At 46.2% G+C, this 17,724-nt stretch overlaps 1 protein-coding gene across 3 annotated transcripts in view; it reads left to right on the top strand.

Annotated features, from left to right (window-relative positions):
- The window catches only part of LOC111967350 (rho guanine nucleotide exchange factor 37-like), an 18,141-nt gene extending 1,721 nt beyond the window's left edge, over positions 1-16,420 (top strand). Inside the window, exons 3-15 of one of the 3 annotated variants that reach the window (XM_023992299.2) lie at positions 375-452; positions 1,060-1,421; positions 2,997-3,126; positions 3,765-3,912; positions 4,078-4,277; positions 4,429-4,559; positions 5,260-5,364; positions 5,802-5,915; positions 6,111-6,428; positions 6,671-6,808; positions 8,207-8,402; positions 8,760-8,974; positions 11,478-16,420. In XM_023992299.2, the coding sequence (XP_023848067.1) occupies positions 1,071-1,421; positions 2,997-3,126; positions 3,765-3,912; positions 4,078-4,277; positions 4,429-4,559; positions 5,260-5,364; positions 5,802-5,915; positions 6,111-6,428; positions 6,671-6,808; positions 8,207-8,402; positions 8,760-8,974; positions 11,478-11,684 (2,253 nt within the window). In that variant the 5' untranslated portion in view covers positions 375-452; positions 1,060-1,070 and the 3' untranslated portion in view covers positions 11,685-16,420. Of the gene's footprint in view, positions 1-257; positions 453-1,059; positions 1,422-2,996; positions 3,127-3,764; positions 3,913-4,077; positions 4,278-4,428; positions 4,560-5,259; positions 5,365-5,801; positions 5,916-6,110; positions 6,429-6,670; positions 6,809-8,206; positions 8,403-8,759; positions 8,975-11,477 lie in introns of those variants that run through there. The other 2 variants (XM_070444725.1, XM_070444724.1) reach the window with 2 other exon arrangements.
- Positions 16,421-17,724: the final 1,304 nt, after the last annotated feature.

Consider the following 17,724-nt stretch of genomic DNA (forward strand, 5'->3'; position numbering starts at 1 on the left):
GTCTTCTTAAATGGGGGCCAGCCTGTCTTCTTAAATGGGGGCCAGCCTGTCTTCTTAAATGGGGGCCAGCCTGTCTTCTTAAATGGGGGCCAGCCAGAGCTTTTGCCTGAGCAGGCGTCACTTCCTTTTTACAGGCCGCTGCATTCAATCAGCTGATTCAGCACAGAGAGAGGCTGTGTGCTGTGTCTTCTCTGGCCTCCACACTGCTATAGCCTATCACCTCCTCCCTGCCTCCACCCTTTCCCCCTAACAAACAGCCCAGCTGACCCTCCCATCCCCCCACAAGCCTCCACTCACACACCCATGCCACATGAAGCCCAGCTCTTAGTGAGTGAGTGGAACAAGTTACACCAGTCTTTCTGTGTGTTGGCCAGGCAATCGAACGCAGCAGCAGCAGCACACGCCACTGTCCCACAAGCTGAGCTGCGTCTGATCCCAGTCCTCTACTCAAGGTATTGATGCGCTTTAATGGCTGTTTTCTGCTGTCACTCACTGAGAAACGTCTATTTTCAGCCTGAGGTGAGGTTGTTGCTCAGTGCGACTATTCTTTTTATTGGATGTTTAAAGTAGAAATCCAGAGACCTGGGCTGTTATGGTTCTGTCTTTGTTTTCATGTACATGTTAATTATGACTCATTAGATACAGATACAACTTGGTAACTTTTGTTCGGTTGTAAATCACAGCCAAACCACACTGAAAAGTACAATTAATGTTGAAGTCACTGCCGGTGACTGTCCCTCCACATGGTTTTACTCACTATTCCTTTGACACAATCAGTCAAACACAGGGGCTGRCTTTTAAACAGCTAAACAGCATTACATTGAATGAAATCTGCTAACAAGTGAAATTGCTTCAGCGGCAACAGCTTTTTAAGAGCAGGACCATCTCGTTTGAACACATCGTATTCCAGCTCAGAAGACAGGCAACAATGCAAAGTAGTCTCCTCATGTCTCCTATAAGCCATTCAGCCCCACTATAATAACACTGCCACGGGCTGCTACTGCTGYGTGGGATATAGACCTCAGGCTCACATGGAGCTAACGTCCTTTTCTCCGACAGACAGCCCCAGCATGGAGAGCCCCTTGAGTGCAGAATCAGCTCCCCCAACCCCAACCCCAGCTCCCAGAAACCATACTCCTTCTCCAAGTCCCAGAGCTGAGGCCCAKGAGTTGAGAATGGAGGAGAAAGAGAGAACAGCGGACACAGAGGAGGACCCTATATATCTGTCTCTGTTATCAGAGGTGTCAGTGCTTGTGGAGGAGCCAGCAGYGGATGCATCAGAGAAGGCTGAGGAGAGGGCTGAGAGAGAGGCTCAGAGGCAGCTCCTGGCCACAGAGGAGCTGGTCTACACAGAGAGAAACTACCTGAGACTCCTCCAGGTCTGCACCTGCACCATCAGGAGCAACCTGCAGAAACTCCAGGTATTGTGCTGCATAGGGCTAAGAGGGGTTTTCTGAACATGTAACCTGACCAGTGAAAACTCTGGCCCTACTGGGACTACAGTCAATTGACCGCTCTCTAAGGTATGGTTATCTTGAAGCACCATGCTTTATTTCCTTTCACGTCTCGGAAAGTTTTTCAATTACCATATAATCGAATGTCTTTGATTACAAGGCCACGCTTAAAACGGGAGTCTCGTTAAAAACAGGATGGTATCCCATTTTATGGGGTGGAAGACGGGCCTGTCTGTGCATCAGCCAGTTGTAATGATGAAGGGGATAATGTAATTATATGTGGGATAGAGGATGGAGGGAGGAGGATAGAGAGATGGAGAGGAGGAGGGATAATGTAATTGTACATGGGAGAGAGGATGGAGGGAGGAGGATGGAGAGGATAATGTAATTGTACATGGGAGAGAGGATGGAGGGAGGAGGATGGAGAGGAGGAGGGGATAATGTAAATTGTACATGGGAGAGAGGTGAGGAGGAGAAGGATGGAGAGAGAGATAATGTAATTGTACATGGGAGAAGAGGAGATGGAGGGAGGAGGGATGATGGGAAGAGATGGAGAGGAGAAGAGGAATTAATTGTAATTGTAATGGGAGAGAGATGAGAGGGAGGAAGGATGGAGAGGAGGAGGAGGGAGAAGAGAGTAATGTATGTGGGAGAGAGGATGGAGGGAGGAGGATGGAGAGAGTGGAGAGGAGATAGGGGATAATGTAATTGTATATGGGAGAGAGGATGGAGGGAAGGATGGAGTAGGAGAGGGAGGGGATAATGTAATTGTAAATGGGAGAGAGGGGAGGAGGAGAGAGGAGGAGAGTGGAGAGGAGGAGGGGATAATGTAATTGTATTATGGAGAGAGGATGGAGGGAGGAGGATGGAGAGGGAGAGAGGGGATAATGTAATTGTATATGGGAGAGAGGAGGAGGGAGGAGGATGGAGAGGAGAGGAAGAGAGAGTAGTAATTGTAATTGGGAGAGAGAATGGAGGAGAGGATTGGAGAGGGAGAGGAGGGGAAATGTAATTGTATATGGGAGAGAGGATGGGAGGGAGGAGGATGGAGGAGGAGAGGAGGACGGGGGAATAATGTTAATTGTATCATGGAGAGAGGAGGAGAGAGAGGAGAGGAGGTAGGAGGAATTGTATAGATGGGAAACGTTAGATTGACAGGGAGGAGAGGAGGTAATTGGAGAGGAGGAGAGGGTGATATGTAATTTTACATTGGGAGAGAGTGAGAGAGATAGAGAATGGAAGAGAGAGGAGGGAATGTTTGTAGAGGGAGAGGGTGGAGGTGAGAGGAGGAGGGATAATGTAATCTGACATGGGGAAGAGAAGGATGGAAGAGAGGAGGAAATACTATGAGATGGAGAGGAGGAGGGGACAATGTAATTGTATATGGGAGAGAGGATGGAGAGATGGAGAGGAGGAGGGGATAATGTAATTGTACATGGGAGAGAGGATGGAGAGAGGAGGATAGAGAGATGGAGAGGAGGAGGGGATAATGTAGTGGTGGGTGAGCAGTAAAGTCAGTCTGTACCTTCTCCCCTACCACAGCCACAGCTGCCTAACCTGGACAGCATGTTCCTGTACATAGAGGAGGTGATCGATGTGTCAGGGCGCCTCATTAGCCTCCTGGACCAGAAGCAGTTGACACCCCATGATCCTCTCTTCCTGGAGACTCTATGTAAGTAGTAAGAATATTGCAGCGCTGWATCAGTACAGTTTCCTTGGCTGGACTACACCTAGTGATTCTAACTCCCGGGTAGTTAATAATATATTTGCACCTGCACTACCACACCTACTAATCCTATGGTGCTATCATGAACAGGCTCATTTCCACCCCCTCTGTTGATACCAGCTGCTTGTCATGATGTGTTCTACATGGCTGTGTGTATTAAAGTCCTATTAGTACATTTTCCACCATGGTGTTAGACAACACTTACACATACAGTCCCCCRTGCAGTCAAGCTGCTTGGATGGGTCAGCTAGATAGCGAAAAACAAGAAGTCTCTCTCTGTGGCGGCGGTTATATTGTTAGCCTCGGTTATATTTCAATGTGGAGCAAACAACAGTGCCAAGTTCCTTTTATCCATTATTTGTTTACCTTGCTCAGCACCTAGACTGCTAGGTGTTCAAACGTTGATCTTTTCTGCAGAGATCAAACCTGCAAGAATGACTACACAACAGCAACAAAATGAAACGCCTTTATATATTCATTTGTATCACCTTAGCAACGTTCCATGGGATGGATAAAGGACTACATGGGAGGCATACATGTACATTTATATCACTTCATGAATACTTGATTCATATCCCCTTCAGGTGATGCCTTCCTCAGTCTATCAACAGACATGGAGTCGGCATACAAGGAGTACCTGGCCAACTACAACACCGTCACAGCGTTAGAGAACAGCTACAAGCAGAAAGATGCCCTGTGGACTGAGATAGTGAAAGTCATCAAGTCCTCAGCGTATGTTCATATCTCCCTCTGCGTTCCTGTTCCTACCATTCTTTGTCTCTAAAGTCCCATTAAAATCCACTACTGAAACTGGCCCCATCTCTATTGTGTTATGAACCTCCATGTTTTCTCAATATAAGTCCAGGAAGTATGATTAAGTGAGACTGTTGTGTACAGGCCAGAGGTGAATGCCACCTCTCTGAGCTTCTTCCTGGTGATGCCAGTCCAGAGGATCGCCCGCTACCCTCTTCTCCTCCAGACCGTCATGAAACACACAGAGCCTGGGCACCCGGCCTACTCTCTTCTGGAGCAAACTGCCCGCACCGCCATAGCCCTCAACTGCAGGATCAATGAGTACAAACGCTTCAGGGAAGTAGGTGAGAACATGAGCTAGCGATCACCATCTAGTAATCATTCCCTGTGATTGGTTCTACTATTCAGACAAGGATGAGGAATTGATAGATTGTGGCCCTTGCCTTCACTTATTCTTGAACACCCATATTAGAATTTGGTGTCTTGTCATCACAGCCGACAAATACAAGAAGACGGAAACCCTGACGATAAGGGATAAGATGAATCGTCTGAACAGCCACAGCATCGCAAAGAAGACGGCCAGACTGAGTCAGTTCATCAAACATGAGACGGGGATTGCACCAAAGGTAAGGTACTGTCTGTGCCGGTCCTTGTTAAGATCACTCAGCCATAAAATAAAGCTACACRTTCTACAAGTAAGGGAAACAAATGATATGACTAGTGTTTACCTGCTATATTCAAACATTGATGCCATTGAGGAGCATTTGTTACATAAAGTATGTAGAGAGTCATTGAACACAATGACTCATGCTATGCTGGAGGATTCTCACATGGTTATGAGTATTCCTTTGCGGACATTTTTATACATATTATTCATCAAGTCACAAACTGAAGCTCTGGGTCATTTTTAGCTATGGATGGTAGAACTACCAGAACGTTCCTCTTTTAATATCTGTTCAGATTTATAGAGTTTACTGTTAAAGGGTTTCTTTGGGAGTTTGGCAATGAGGCCCTTGATCTACTTCCTCAGAGTCAGATGCACATGTAGATACTATTTACGTCTCAGTGTCCAGTATGAAGGAAGTTAGAGGTAGTTMCTAGAGCCAATGCTAACTAGCATGCTAGCAGATACCAATAGACTTTGAGTCATCGCGCTAACGCTAGTTAACATTGGTTCCCGAAACTACCTCAAACTTCCTTCCTACTGGACACAGAGATGTAAAAATGGTATCCATGAGTTCATCTGACTCTGGGGAAGTAAATAAAAAACCTCATTGCTAAAATCCCGAAGTGTCSCTTTAATAACTTCCCTCTGTTCAATTCCAGCTGGTAGATGAGGAGTTTGATGCCTTGGAGGGATTTTTCTATCTCCTTGAAAATGGTATCACCGTGCTACATGAAAATGTGGAGACATATCTAGACCATCTACAGGTGAGCTTTTGTTGACCCTAGCCCTTTGTCATGCAGACCAGAGTAAGATCACCATGACAACACTGGAATCACTTTGTTTATGTGTGGCTTTCCGCTCAARGTATAATTAGTGCACAATCCCTTAGCATTCACTTCTGGCTTGGCATCCTCTTCCACTAAAGAATGGCTACAGCTCTGATCTGAAATACTTTTTTTTATTCTTCAGCGGTGAGCAGTTGACAATTTAGAGGCAATGTAACTGTAAGAAAATCAGTTTAAAGTATTCCGCCTGCTACTCACTGCCCCACCTAATATGTGAATGCAGTCCCTCCCTACTGCCAACAACCACAGCCACAGACCATGCATTACTGACACTGCCACACAGATTTGTGTTTACGTTTCCCCCCATGTCTAATTCTAGTTCATGTTGTAACTTTCCTTCCATCGTTATATTCCAGAGGTTTCTTAGCTGTCGACCGGAGGAGTTTGATCTTGACATGGATGGTGAGAAGCCTGCTATATGCTACAAAGAAATCATAACAGCACTGAGACAATGGATACTTCCTACATTTGTAAGTTAAACTACAGTACCATTTTGTTATGTTACAAAAATAGGCATCAGAAAAATACTTATGCCTATGGACGCGTTTCACTTTCCTTCTTGTCAGCCCTGTCCTTCAGGCTTCAGATTACGCTGTCTGGACCTCACACTTGTATCTCCCCTCCCCCACTCATCCCTCTATCCCCATCCCCCTCTCCCTCTCCAGGAGAAGAGGATGAGGACTTTGGTCCACAAGCCCCTCTGTGCCCTGAGAGAGCTCCTGGCGGGGCCTCGTAACCTGATCAGTAAGCGTCTGGACAAGCTGCTGGACTACGAGCTGATCGAAGAGAAGCCCAGTCTGAGCTACGATGAGCAGGCGGTGGCTAACACCTATAAGACCATCAACACCCTGCTCCTCAACGAGCTGCCCCGGTTCAACGGCCTGGCCCTCACCCTGCTCTGGGGCATGCTGGGGGCTTTCAGCTGCCTGCACAAGGACCTGGCTGCAGACATGGAGCAGCTCTTCCAGGGTTTCACCCAACAGGTACACAATAATACAGTACTGGAGTAGAGGGGATGACTAGCATGTTTATTGTGGAGGTACAGACAAATGCCTATTTTTCTCTATTTCTCTCCTAAAGGCTACATTAGTTAAGTAGCAGATTGCTTATGTATTTGTTACTACTTTTAGAATCAGATTTTAGTGGGAGCAAAAAGCAGAGATGTCGCTGAAGTTAAACTTGACTATTTGTCTCATCTTACTTTGTTTAACATGTCTCTTTYCAGCTCCCTGGAGCCGAATGCAGCTCCCTGGAGCCGAATGCATTCTGGGAGTGGGCGGAGTGTTCGGTGCTGGAGGGTGCGAGGAGGCTGGAGAGCCTGTGTTGGAATGTGAAGGACCAACTCAATGCTCCCATTGTCCAGGTCAGTCTCAACAGAAGCACCACTATAATCTGTTTGGTGGCGATGGGACTTGTTGTTGAGTAACATTGCCAGGGACAGTGTGTGTACACATCCACAGCCCCACAGGACTTGTCAAATAGCAGCAGGATGATTCATACTACACCTACTMTATTCACTGTCAATGTTCTGATGCCGCATTATGTGTTTGGAATAACCTGAATTGGATCATGATTGCTATTTCTACTAGCCTTGGGGTTGTGGTGTTAACTGTTGAGGGTTCTGAGGAAGTTGAGTCACCTGAAGGGACAATATTGGTACTAAACACAAGCCCATTTGTGAAAACCAACACACTAGAACACGTCATGTCACAACTCACAACATTAACCTATATTTCCTGTAATAAACCCCTCYTCAAAAATGGCATACTGGAAATTCCATTACATTTTTCCCCCAGTCYGAAACAGAAACCACCATTCATTTTGCTTGGTCATAATACAGCAATAACTTTACTCTGGCTAGCTCATGGCTCCTATCATCACCACACCACTGCTCATTACGTTAACTGATGAGAATGTGAAGCTGCCGAGTGGGGAGGGAGGAGGAGGGGAGAGAGGAATGGTGTAGTTTAATCTTCCAGACTAATCTAGACATCTCACAGCCCATGTTATAAGCTGGACTTTGTCTGCGGTGTTAAGGAGCAGCTCTCCTGGCTGTAGGCCTCACAGAACCACAGCAACCTATTCCCTATATAGTTCACCAGCCCTGCTCAAAGGTAGTGCACTATATAGGGAATAGGGTGCGATTTGGGACATTACCAGAGAATGTAGCTATATGATAGTAATGAGACTCAGCCTGTCAGGTCTACAGGAATACATGGCAGCACTAGGGAGGATGGGCTGCTCAACTGTGGCTAGAGATGACTCCTACTTACAGGTACCAGTTCTACTGGGGTAGAGATGATCCTTAACTTACAGGTTACCAGTTCTACTGTGGCTAGAGATGACTCCTACTTACAGGTACCAGTTCTACTGTGGCTAGAGATGACTCCTACTTACAGGTACCAGTTCTACAGTACTGGAAAGAAACAGGATCGCTTCATTAGCTACTCTTAGGTGACATAGTGAAGCCATTTAAACTCTAGAAGTCACCCTGGCTGGAAGCTGAACAGGTGAACACCAGTGATAATGAACATGGTGAATGACTAGCTGTCAAAGCCATTGCTTTACTATGTTCCTGATGGTTCCTTATCAGTTCCAATAGCTCTACCAGAGTCGTGTTCATTAGGGCACACCTTAGCAAAACGCATTTTTGCAATGGAAATAAAGAATTTACATTTCTTATTGAACGAATTCAGGTCCTCCCTCCCTATTTGTCTTCTCTTCCATTTGGTGTGCAATGACCACAACGCTGTCCTCCCAGCCTCTCAGCCCTGGCTCTCAGAAGCGTCTGAAGGTCCTGACAGACAAGCACGGCTCAGGGAAGATCTACCAGCTGACGGGTCATGTGGTGGGGACCAGAGACCTGGACCTGAGCCTGAACAGAGGAGAGCTGGTGGCCATCATCAGTGAGATGGACACACGGGGGGACAAACGACGCTGGCTGGTCGACGCTGGGGGTAAGACCACCAAGACATTTAGCCTTTTCACTAGAAGGGCTGATCTTTAAAATACAAACAGCTTTACATTCTAAAAGGAAAGTCAGTCCTTAATTCTGTCAATGTAGCAGTGAATACCAAACCATAATGCGTATAATGCTGCTTCATTCACCACCAGTTAAGGTGGAGACATCTAATGGTTGTTTACTGTTACTGCTGCACGGGTACCATTTTGATCTGTGCCAGTGAGATCTATCAAGCCAAATAGATTTGATTAATTATAGGACAACGTGGTTTATATACCGTACATCTCATCAGATTATAATTACTTATGAATTCACATCTTCCAATCATCCACATCAATCTCCCTGTGTCCAGGTCCAAGAGGATACGTCCCCTCCTACAAGCTGGTACGTTACCACCAGGTAACCATGGACCCTCCCCCATCCCCTCATCTGATCACTACCATGGATCACGCTGGGGGGGTCAGACGACACTCCTGCACGCCTGACGTCAGGCGACCCTCCTACACCCCTGATACACCCCAGCCCCGACTCGTGAGGACTATGTCGATGACAGTTCCCTGCCTCCAGGTCAGTGACACTGAGCTGCTTGCCCTTGTCAGCCGGGTTGAACTGCAGAGTGCCCCAAACCTTCTCCTGAGTGCTTTATTCATTTATTTGTTTTAGTTATTCAAACATCATCATACATTGTTGGAGTGTCTCTCTCTCACACACACACACACACACACACACACACACACACACACACACACACACACGTAGAAGAAGTGTCAAGGCACATAATTGTATCTGGGTTCAGTTTGTCTGTGTGGCTGAGCTGTTGAAATGCAGCTCTCCTGGTTGTTAAAGTGAGTGATTCTCCTCGTGACCTTTGGGAGGCATCTATCATACTCTTATAGCCAGCCCTCTTCATGCACCGCTAACAGTATGATCACTAATCATAGGCAGGTGACATGAGGTCCTGCTAAGGCTTTGATTCTTCAACTTGGGTGGTCCGTTCTTTCTGTCCAACATCCTTGCCATGGCTAAGTATGTGTCTGTCAGAGCAGAGGAGACCGTGGTTGAGCTCAATTCAGAATTCCAATTGAATGCTTTACATTTTTACTGAATTTGAATTTAAGTAGTAAACAYGATACAGAATTACAATTTGAATTAAAGGAACAGAATTGAATTCAGTAAAAGTCTATGAAATTCAGATGCCTCTATTCTATAACAGGTGTAGTCTATACAAATATACACTAGGTGTACAAAACATTAGGAAACCTGCTCTTCCACGCCAGGCTGACCAGGGGAATCCAGTTGAAGCTATGATCCCTTATTGATGTCACTTGATAAATCCACTTCAATCAGTGTAGATTTTATGTTAATTTTTTTATTGAACCTTTATTTAACTAGGCAAGTCAGTTAAGAACAAATTCTTATTTACAATGACGGCCTAGCTGAAGGGGAGGAGACGAAGGATTTTTAAGCCTTGAGACAATTGAGACATGGATTGGGTATGTATGCCATTCAGAGGGMGAATAGGCAAGACAAATGATTTAAGTACCTTTTGAACAGGGTATGGTAGTAGATGCCAGGTGCACCGGTTTGTGTGTCAAGAACTGCAACGCTGCTGGGTTTTTCACGTTCAACCGTTTCCCATGTGTATCAAGAATGGTCCAACAACCAAAGGACATCCAGCCAACTTGACACAACTGTGGGAAGCATTGGAGTCCACATAGGCCAGCATCCCTGTGGAATGCTTTCGACACCTTGTAGAGTCCATTCCCCGACAAATGGAGGCTGTTATGAAGGGAGTGCAATTCAATATTAGTAAGTTGTTCCTAATGTTTGGTATAGTCAGTGTATAAGGTAGGGTCTAATATAATTGCATTGTTTGTTGAGAAATATAATTAGCTATTCTAAGCACTAAGGTTAAAAGAGTAAGGGGGGAATTCTGACCTGAGTTAAGCGTGCGTAAATGTAACGTAATTACCTTTTTTTTAATGCCCTTTTCTACTCATATGAATAAGGTTGAGCAAACCTACAGGTTCCAAGTGGAAAAAGCCTCAGACAAAAAAGTTATATATTCTTTGATATCTGGTAGTGTGACATGTCGGATTCAGTGAAACTCATGTTCTATGACTGAGCGGAATTTCTTTGAATTGCAATGAATTAAATTATATTTCATGTCACTGAAACTCAAATCAAATCAATTGTCTATTATATTGACAAAATAGTCAAGTGACCACTKTAACAATGGAAATACACYTCTTCAAATATGAAAGGCAGGCYGGAAGAAGCAAGATCAGGKAAGACCATTCTAGCCAATAAAGGGGAGATGGGCACGTGAACAACAGGCCATAGAGATGGATGACTCACCTTTTGTATAGGTGTCATTTTGGCGTATGTGAAAGCATGGGCAATTTTAAAGTAGTACATTTTATTCTTCTTCATTGGCTGATTTGCTCCCAACAATATGAATCCCTACCCAGTTGACTTCTTTAAAATGGTGGAAGCCCTCAACGGCAATGTCCATGCTAAAACAGGTTATAGCCGTGATGAGTCCTCTGTCTCTGTGACAACAGTCACAACTCTGATGTAGTCTATTTGTTGCCAAAATGCCATGTGCGTCCACTTATATAAGTGCARTCGTAACAACCTAACCATTATMYAACATATTTTTMATCAAGTAAGCCTTACATGTAGCAAATTAGCAATAACATTCAACACCTCCATACAAAAATTCCTCAGGGGCTTATTTCTGCTTATTTTTGTGAAACCTCTCACTTCACCTCTTCCTCTCTGTTTAAATAAAAATTCCACACCCTGTGTCGTGTGACTAATTCTGAATTGAGCCCAACCCTGGAGGAGACCGATGGTGATTAGTAGTCCAATACCATCACAGGCCACATGGCGGAGCCATTAACCTGCACCTACATGCCCTGCTGATGTTTCTCTAGTTATGTTGTCCAGAGGTGAGCTGTGTTTTCCAATGGCCACCAGGCTAAATACAATCAATCTCTYGGGCATCATGCTCATTAATAAAACCTTGTTTGTTCTGTCTGTTCTGACCTCTGCGGTGTCTTTGCAGGTGCTCGCAGGCTATGARTTCATGGCGAGYAGCAGTCACGAYGTCTCTCTGAGGGCGGGGGAACCAATCAGAGTCCTGGAACCRCACGACAAGAAGGGTAGCTGTGACTGGAGCCTGGTGGAGGTGCGGGGGCAGAGGGGGTACGTGCCCTCCAACTACCTGACAGTGATGCCCACATCCACGACGCCCACCGCCCCCTACCGCTAGGGTTGCCCCGGGTAACCAGCCACCAGCCGGTCTGAGCTAGACACTGCCACTCAACCCTTCATTGCCACACAGCTCATCTTAGCAGGGGAAGCCTACATCCACAGGAGAGAGAGAGAGAGCGAGAGAGAAGGAGAGTTTGTGAGCTGTTGATTGAATCACAGATTTGTGTGTGAAGTGGCGAGGCTGGCATTTGCAGGTAGAGTGCTCCAAGCCCTCAACTGCAGCTCTTATTAGAAGCATGTAAGTGGGAGGCCGCTTCCATCACCAGGAACCAGGGGTGCAATGCTGCTTTTTCCCTGGAGAGACTGACTGACTGACAGGCAGGTAGGAATGCCTCAGCACAGCATGATGATAGAGGAGAGCAGGCAGTCCATCAAGCTTATCTGTCTGTCTGGAGTTCTCACTCTCTCACTCTCTCACTCTCTCACTCTCTCACTCTCTCACTCTCTCACTCTCTCACTCACTCTCTCTCTCTCTCTCTCACTCTCTCACTGTCTCTCTCTCTCTCTCACTCACTCACTCACTCCTACACACACACACACACACACACACACACTACGTAGTCTGGGTGCTGGCAGTTAAACAGATGGAAATAAGTATAAACTCCATTTTGATGTACCACTAACAGGTGACTTGGCCACTGACGCTGACAGTAATGCAGTTTATGCTCAGGCAAAATAGTTTTCTGATTTCTAGGAAGAATGAGGTCGGCAAACCTTAATGCTAGATTGCATGATCAAATAAGGAAAGTGGATAAGAGAACTTGTTCAAATGGACGAAGCGGATCTAGTTTGATTCCAGACATGAAATGGCAGCAACGGTGTGTTACTAAAGCAATGACATCATTAGGTTGATATGGCTTTAATAAGACAGTTGTTGTACTGCAGCTAGCGGGGCCTTCTCATTGGTCCATTACCTGGTGCTGCATCTGGGCTGCATCTGTGCTGCATCTGGGCTGACTGGTCTAGACAGACATAACTGTCTTCTCTCAGCTGGCCACAAGGGGGCACACCACACCAGCGCTCACCCAGCAGATGTCTGTAGGCTTTACATTTAGCCTCTTCATTATTAGCTCAGTCGACAGTTACAGTGACGTTAATCTTCTGGTGGATGTCACACAACCTAAGCATGTTCATATCTTACCGGTGTGGTCATATCATTCCTTTTACTGTCAATATCTGCTACATAATATGATCTAAAGAGAATGTCCTCTCTGRAAGCCCTGTCAAGGTATAGATGTCATGTTTTTTGAATTGTATTTATTTCATTGATTTAACACAGCAGGACCGGGCGTCAGGCTTTTTATAATCATTTCTGATGAGATGAAGGAAGAAATCGCTGTTTGAAAGGGAGCACGGCTCTGTCAGTGCAGCAGTGTCATTGTTATGCAGATTGGTGCAGAGTAGTCACTGTGCCCTGGGTAATACAGCACTCAAGCTGGGTATGCAGCTCTTCAGATAGTCACCTCTATTTTACCATYTTGACTCAGAACAGGATTTGTATTAGGCTCTAAGATGGTGCAGTTTCAGAATTTTAGATATAATTTAAGCAAAGGCCACATACCTGTGTGGTGGTCTATATGAGAGTTATGATAACAGAGCTTTCACTATGTTAGCAACAAAATGGAGAGTAGTCACGTGTAAATGGATGTCAGGGCTTTTAATGTTGTACTTAACCAAACGATGCTACTGAGTGACACGTGTCGTCCTCCATATGACATTTAAACGTGTGGCGTATTCTGTGTTTGRGGTCGTCACTGCCTCAGCTAAGGACGGGTTGTCACCAGGGATGTGATGCAGTGACTCCCTGCAGCTACCGCTAACCCTYGCATGACAGAACCCTACGCAGCTCTAAAAATAAACGTTCTCTCATTCAATGGRTCTATAAATAGCCCACTGTCTGTATAGGATCTTCTGTTGGACCCTTGGCCTCCCCCCGCTGGTCACTGTTGGAACAGCAGTTTTACTCCAGCTACCTCTTCTGGGTGGTACATCGCATAACAGCTACTGCAATACTACCTCTACAGTGTTTCTGGGCTGCTCCTGGCGTAATGCCATAAGGGAGTAAACAGAAAGCAATTAGATTGGTTTTACTCTCTGTCTTAGATAATTGGGCTCCTGATTGTGAGGGTAATCCAGGGATTTTAGCAGGCAGGGGTGAATCAAGGCGTCCATGTTGTTTCTGTCAAGGCGTCCATGTTGTTTCTGTCAAGGCGTCCATGTTGTTTCTGTCAAGGCGTCCATGTTGTTTCTGTCAAGGCGTCCATGTTGTTTCTGTCAGAATGTAGATCAGCGGCTGCACAATAACAATGTCTATCTGGCTGCAGCCTCATATTTGTGCTGTGCAGAATTTATTGTCCAATCAAGGGGGGCTATATTACGGCAGTCAAGGGAGAGAGCTTCTGTGTGCCGGGGTGCATTTTTCCTGGAAGAGTCCCCCTCCCAATTTGGGAGGAAGAGTTGAATCACATTGAATGTGATGGGGGCTGACCCATCCAAGCCGCACTAGGCTGGCCACAGAAATGGCAGCAGTGGGCCTGTCCTGGGCGCTTTAAACCAGGGCTGTACTTGGTAACCATTTGGCAACTCTCCTGATGCCGTTGCTTCTTTAAGGCCCTGTCTGCTGATCCCTCTGGCACAACCAATTTAGTTTAAACAATAGCTCGTCCCCTGTACTGCTGGACTAGAATGGGAAAGTCTKCCCTGGCTTGTAGCAAATGTCTGGGGTTTAGAAGGTAGTGGTGAGACAGGGTAGGGAGGCACATGACACTGCCCCCATGCAGCCAGGAAGCCCCTTTCTCCTGATGTTCCCCTCMGGGACCTGGGGAGAGAGCCACTGACATGGTGCAATCACCTCACCGTCCACTGGCTAACTGTGTGTCAGTCAGTCGGGGGACAGAGCGGGAGTGTGCCACGGCAGTCAAGCTGAGCAGATCTCCTAGTCAGGGGGATTGACTAGGCAAAAAATTCACAAAAATCCACAACATCAYGAGTTTATTGCTTTCTCCTTCAGTTTCCAGAACCTCTGAATAAGACATGAATAGAGATGGAACACTGACACACACACTGACATTCTGTAAGAGATGCAGTTCACCAGGTTCCCTTAAACTTGATATAATTTAATCCATAATTTTGCTACACATTGACTTGAAACTTAATTCGTTATGCCTTTTGCATTTGAAGGAAGTTATTTGGCCTGCAATAGACTAGCGTCCTGTCCAGAGAGTGTACTTGTACATCAAGCTGCTGCACGCTYCAGAAAGAGGAGATACAACGGCCCATAGGGCAGGAGCCTGTCTTCAACAGGGCCACTTAAGTGACATTTATAAAGGAATTGCTTTGATGTMCTATAACTCCATGCTTTCAATTGGCCAAACATATTTTGTAACCAAAGAGTAGTCAAGGATTGTTTACATGTTGATCTGCCCTGTGCAGTATAGGGCAGTGCCCTTTCCCTTAGTGGAAATCACATTGACCCCTGTGTGTGGTGACAGTGGGACAGAATGGTCTGGGGCCCAATCAGACTGAAGGAGGGGCCCAGGCAAGAGTGGAGATTTGAGGGCCAGGGGGATATGTGGGTAAAGGGGGAGGCTTCCTTTGGGCCTCAGTGAGGAGTCTAATTGTAGGGTGACTATGTTGATCATAGACTCTGTGTTCTAACCCAGAGTTCAGACAATCTGCTGTAACCTACAGTCTCAGGGGCAACACCCCCTCCCCCCTGACTTTTTCTAAAATGATGGCTAACTCTGACTCCATGGCCTCCTCTCTTTCTCTCTCACTATCTGCGAAAAGTGGCACTGAGATGCCACTCTTTTTTTATTTAAACCCTTCGATATGCAGGCATGGACTGTCATGGCTATTGGCCAGCATTTGACCCGCATGGTGGACAGGCAGCTGCTCAAYGTCTGTCTTGTTTTTCAACAGGGAGGACACGGCACTACCTCTCCAATTATGTGAAGAGCCTGACTGTGTTTTGAAACAGCCAGGCAGGCGGTCCATACGTAAGCTCTAGAACCCTCTCCCTACTCCCTAGAGCTCCACCGCTCTCTCCCTGCTCTCTAGAGCTCTCTAATCCTCTCCCTACTCTCTAGAGCTCTCTCCTCCTCTCCCTGCTCTCTCATCCTCTCCGTGCTCTCTCCTCCTCTTCCCATCTCTAGAGCTCTCTTCGCCTCTCTAGAGCGCTCTCCCCTTCTCCCCCTCTCCCTACTCTCTCTTGTAAACAGTACTGGCCTAGAATGTCAGGGATGTAAACAGTCATCACAAGGGTGCAGGACTTAGCGCTTGCGATAGTTTGGCACTCAGAGACACGCAGAGGGGGGAAGGAGGAGGGGGATGTTTATGTTCGATGTTCGATGTTAGAAAGGAGCCCATCCCAGTCATCCAACCTGGCACAAACTATATGGCTTGTCCCCCTTTGGCAACCCGATAAGGCACTTTATAACACTTACATGACACTAAGCTCTATAGGGTTTCATTTATTCAAACTCTTGGAGTTCAAATTCGTAATCGCTGCAGTGAAAGTTTAGCCGATGCCGTGGGCTATCGAATATTTGTTTTGATTAGATTTGGTACTATTTTAATCTCGCTCTTTAAACTGTKAATCATCTCATGTTCTCTTGTTGCTGTATTGTACAGTATGGACTATAGCTTACAGCCAAATGAAATGCTATATTGCTATGGTAGGAAATAACTTTGTTTTTGCAGTTGTACATGTTTACATTAAACATATATACAGTACCACTGGGAGATGTATGTGCTTATGTCCTGTTTCTCATATTATTCTTCCCATGTACTGTTTAATTTTTCATGAAGTTGGAATGATCAATGATGAGAAACCTGGGCATTGAAGGGAACATACAGGGAAGATAAGACACAGGGATCTTCTTGTATGACACATTGGATCCTTCGAGACACAGCCAGCAGTCAAGCCTCGTCTCAGCCAATAGGATGTGTCCTGAATACAAATGTGCTATCTCTTCTCAGGATACATCCTGTGCCTTACAACTACACTCTGGGCCTGGAAGCCTTACAACTACACTCTGGGCCTGGAAGCCTTACAACTACACTCTGGGCCTGGAAGCCTTACAAACTACACTCTGGCCTGGAAGCCTTACAAACTACACTCCTGGGCCTGGAAGCCTTACAACTACACTCTGGGCCTGGAAGCCTTAAAACTACACTCTGGGCCTGGAAGCCTTACAACTACACTCTGGCCTGGAAGCCTTACAACTACACTCTGGGCTGAAGCCTTACAACTACACTCTGGGCCTGGAAGCCCTTAAAACTACACTCTGGCCTGGAAGCCTACAACTACACTCTGGGCCTGAAGCCTTACCAAGCTACACCTGGCCTGAAGCCTTACAACTACACTCTGGCCTGGAAGCCTTACAACTACACTCTGGGCCTGCGAAGCCTTACAACTACACTCTGGCCTGGAAGCCTTAAAACTACACTCTGGGCCTGGGAAGCCTTACAAAACTACACTCTGGCCTGGAACCTTACAACTACACTCTGGGCCTGGAAGCCTTACAACTACACTCTGGGCCTGGAAGCCTTACAACTACACGTCTGGGCCTGGCGAAGCCTTACAACTACACTCTGGGCCTGGAAGCCTTAAAACTACACTCTGGGCCTGGAAGCCTTACAACTACACTCTGGGCCTGGAAGCCTTACAACTACACTCTGGACTTCGAAGCCAGTTCCACTGATTTTATTCATTGTTCCCCTATAAGCAGGGCCTGATTTAGACCTCGGACACCAATTTGGGTGTAATTAATTGAGGCCAGTATGCTCCTTACCTCGTAGGTTAAGAGTTGAATACCCTGCATGTCCACACCCCTCTGTATTTGGCACCTGTGATCGATGCCACGTGAAGCTGGCTCATGCCACAGAAGACGCTTCACGCGGCGGCTAAATCTTTTGACCTTCCTCTGCTCAATTCACCCCAATCCACCAATTCCTTAAAGCTGCCATCTTTTATGGATCCTCTCCCCAACTCTGTGGCCGTAAAATGAATAATTGGTCATTTGTCTTAGGGGAGA

This window comes from Salvelinus sp. IW2-2015, linkage group LG8 (assembly GCF_002910315.2).
Source record: "Salvelinus sp. IW2-2015 linkage group LG8, ASM291031v2, whole genome shotgun sequence".
Classification (NCBI taxonomy): domain Eukaryota; kingdom Metazoa; phylum Chordata; class Actinopteri; order Salmoniformes; family Salmonidae; genus Salvelinus; species Salvelinus sp. IW2-2015.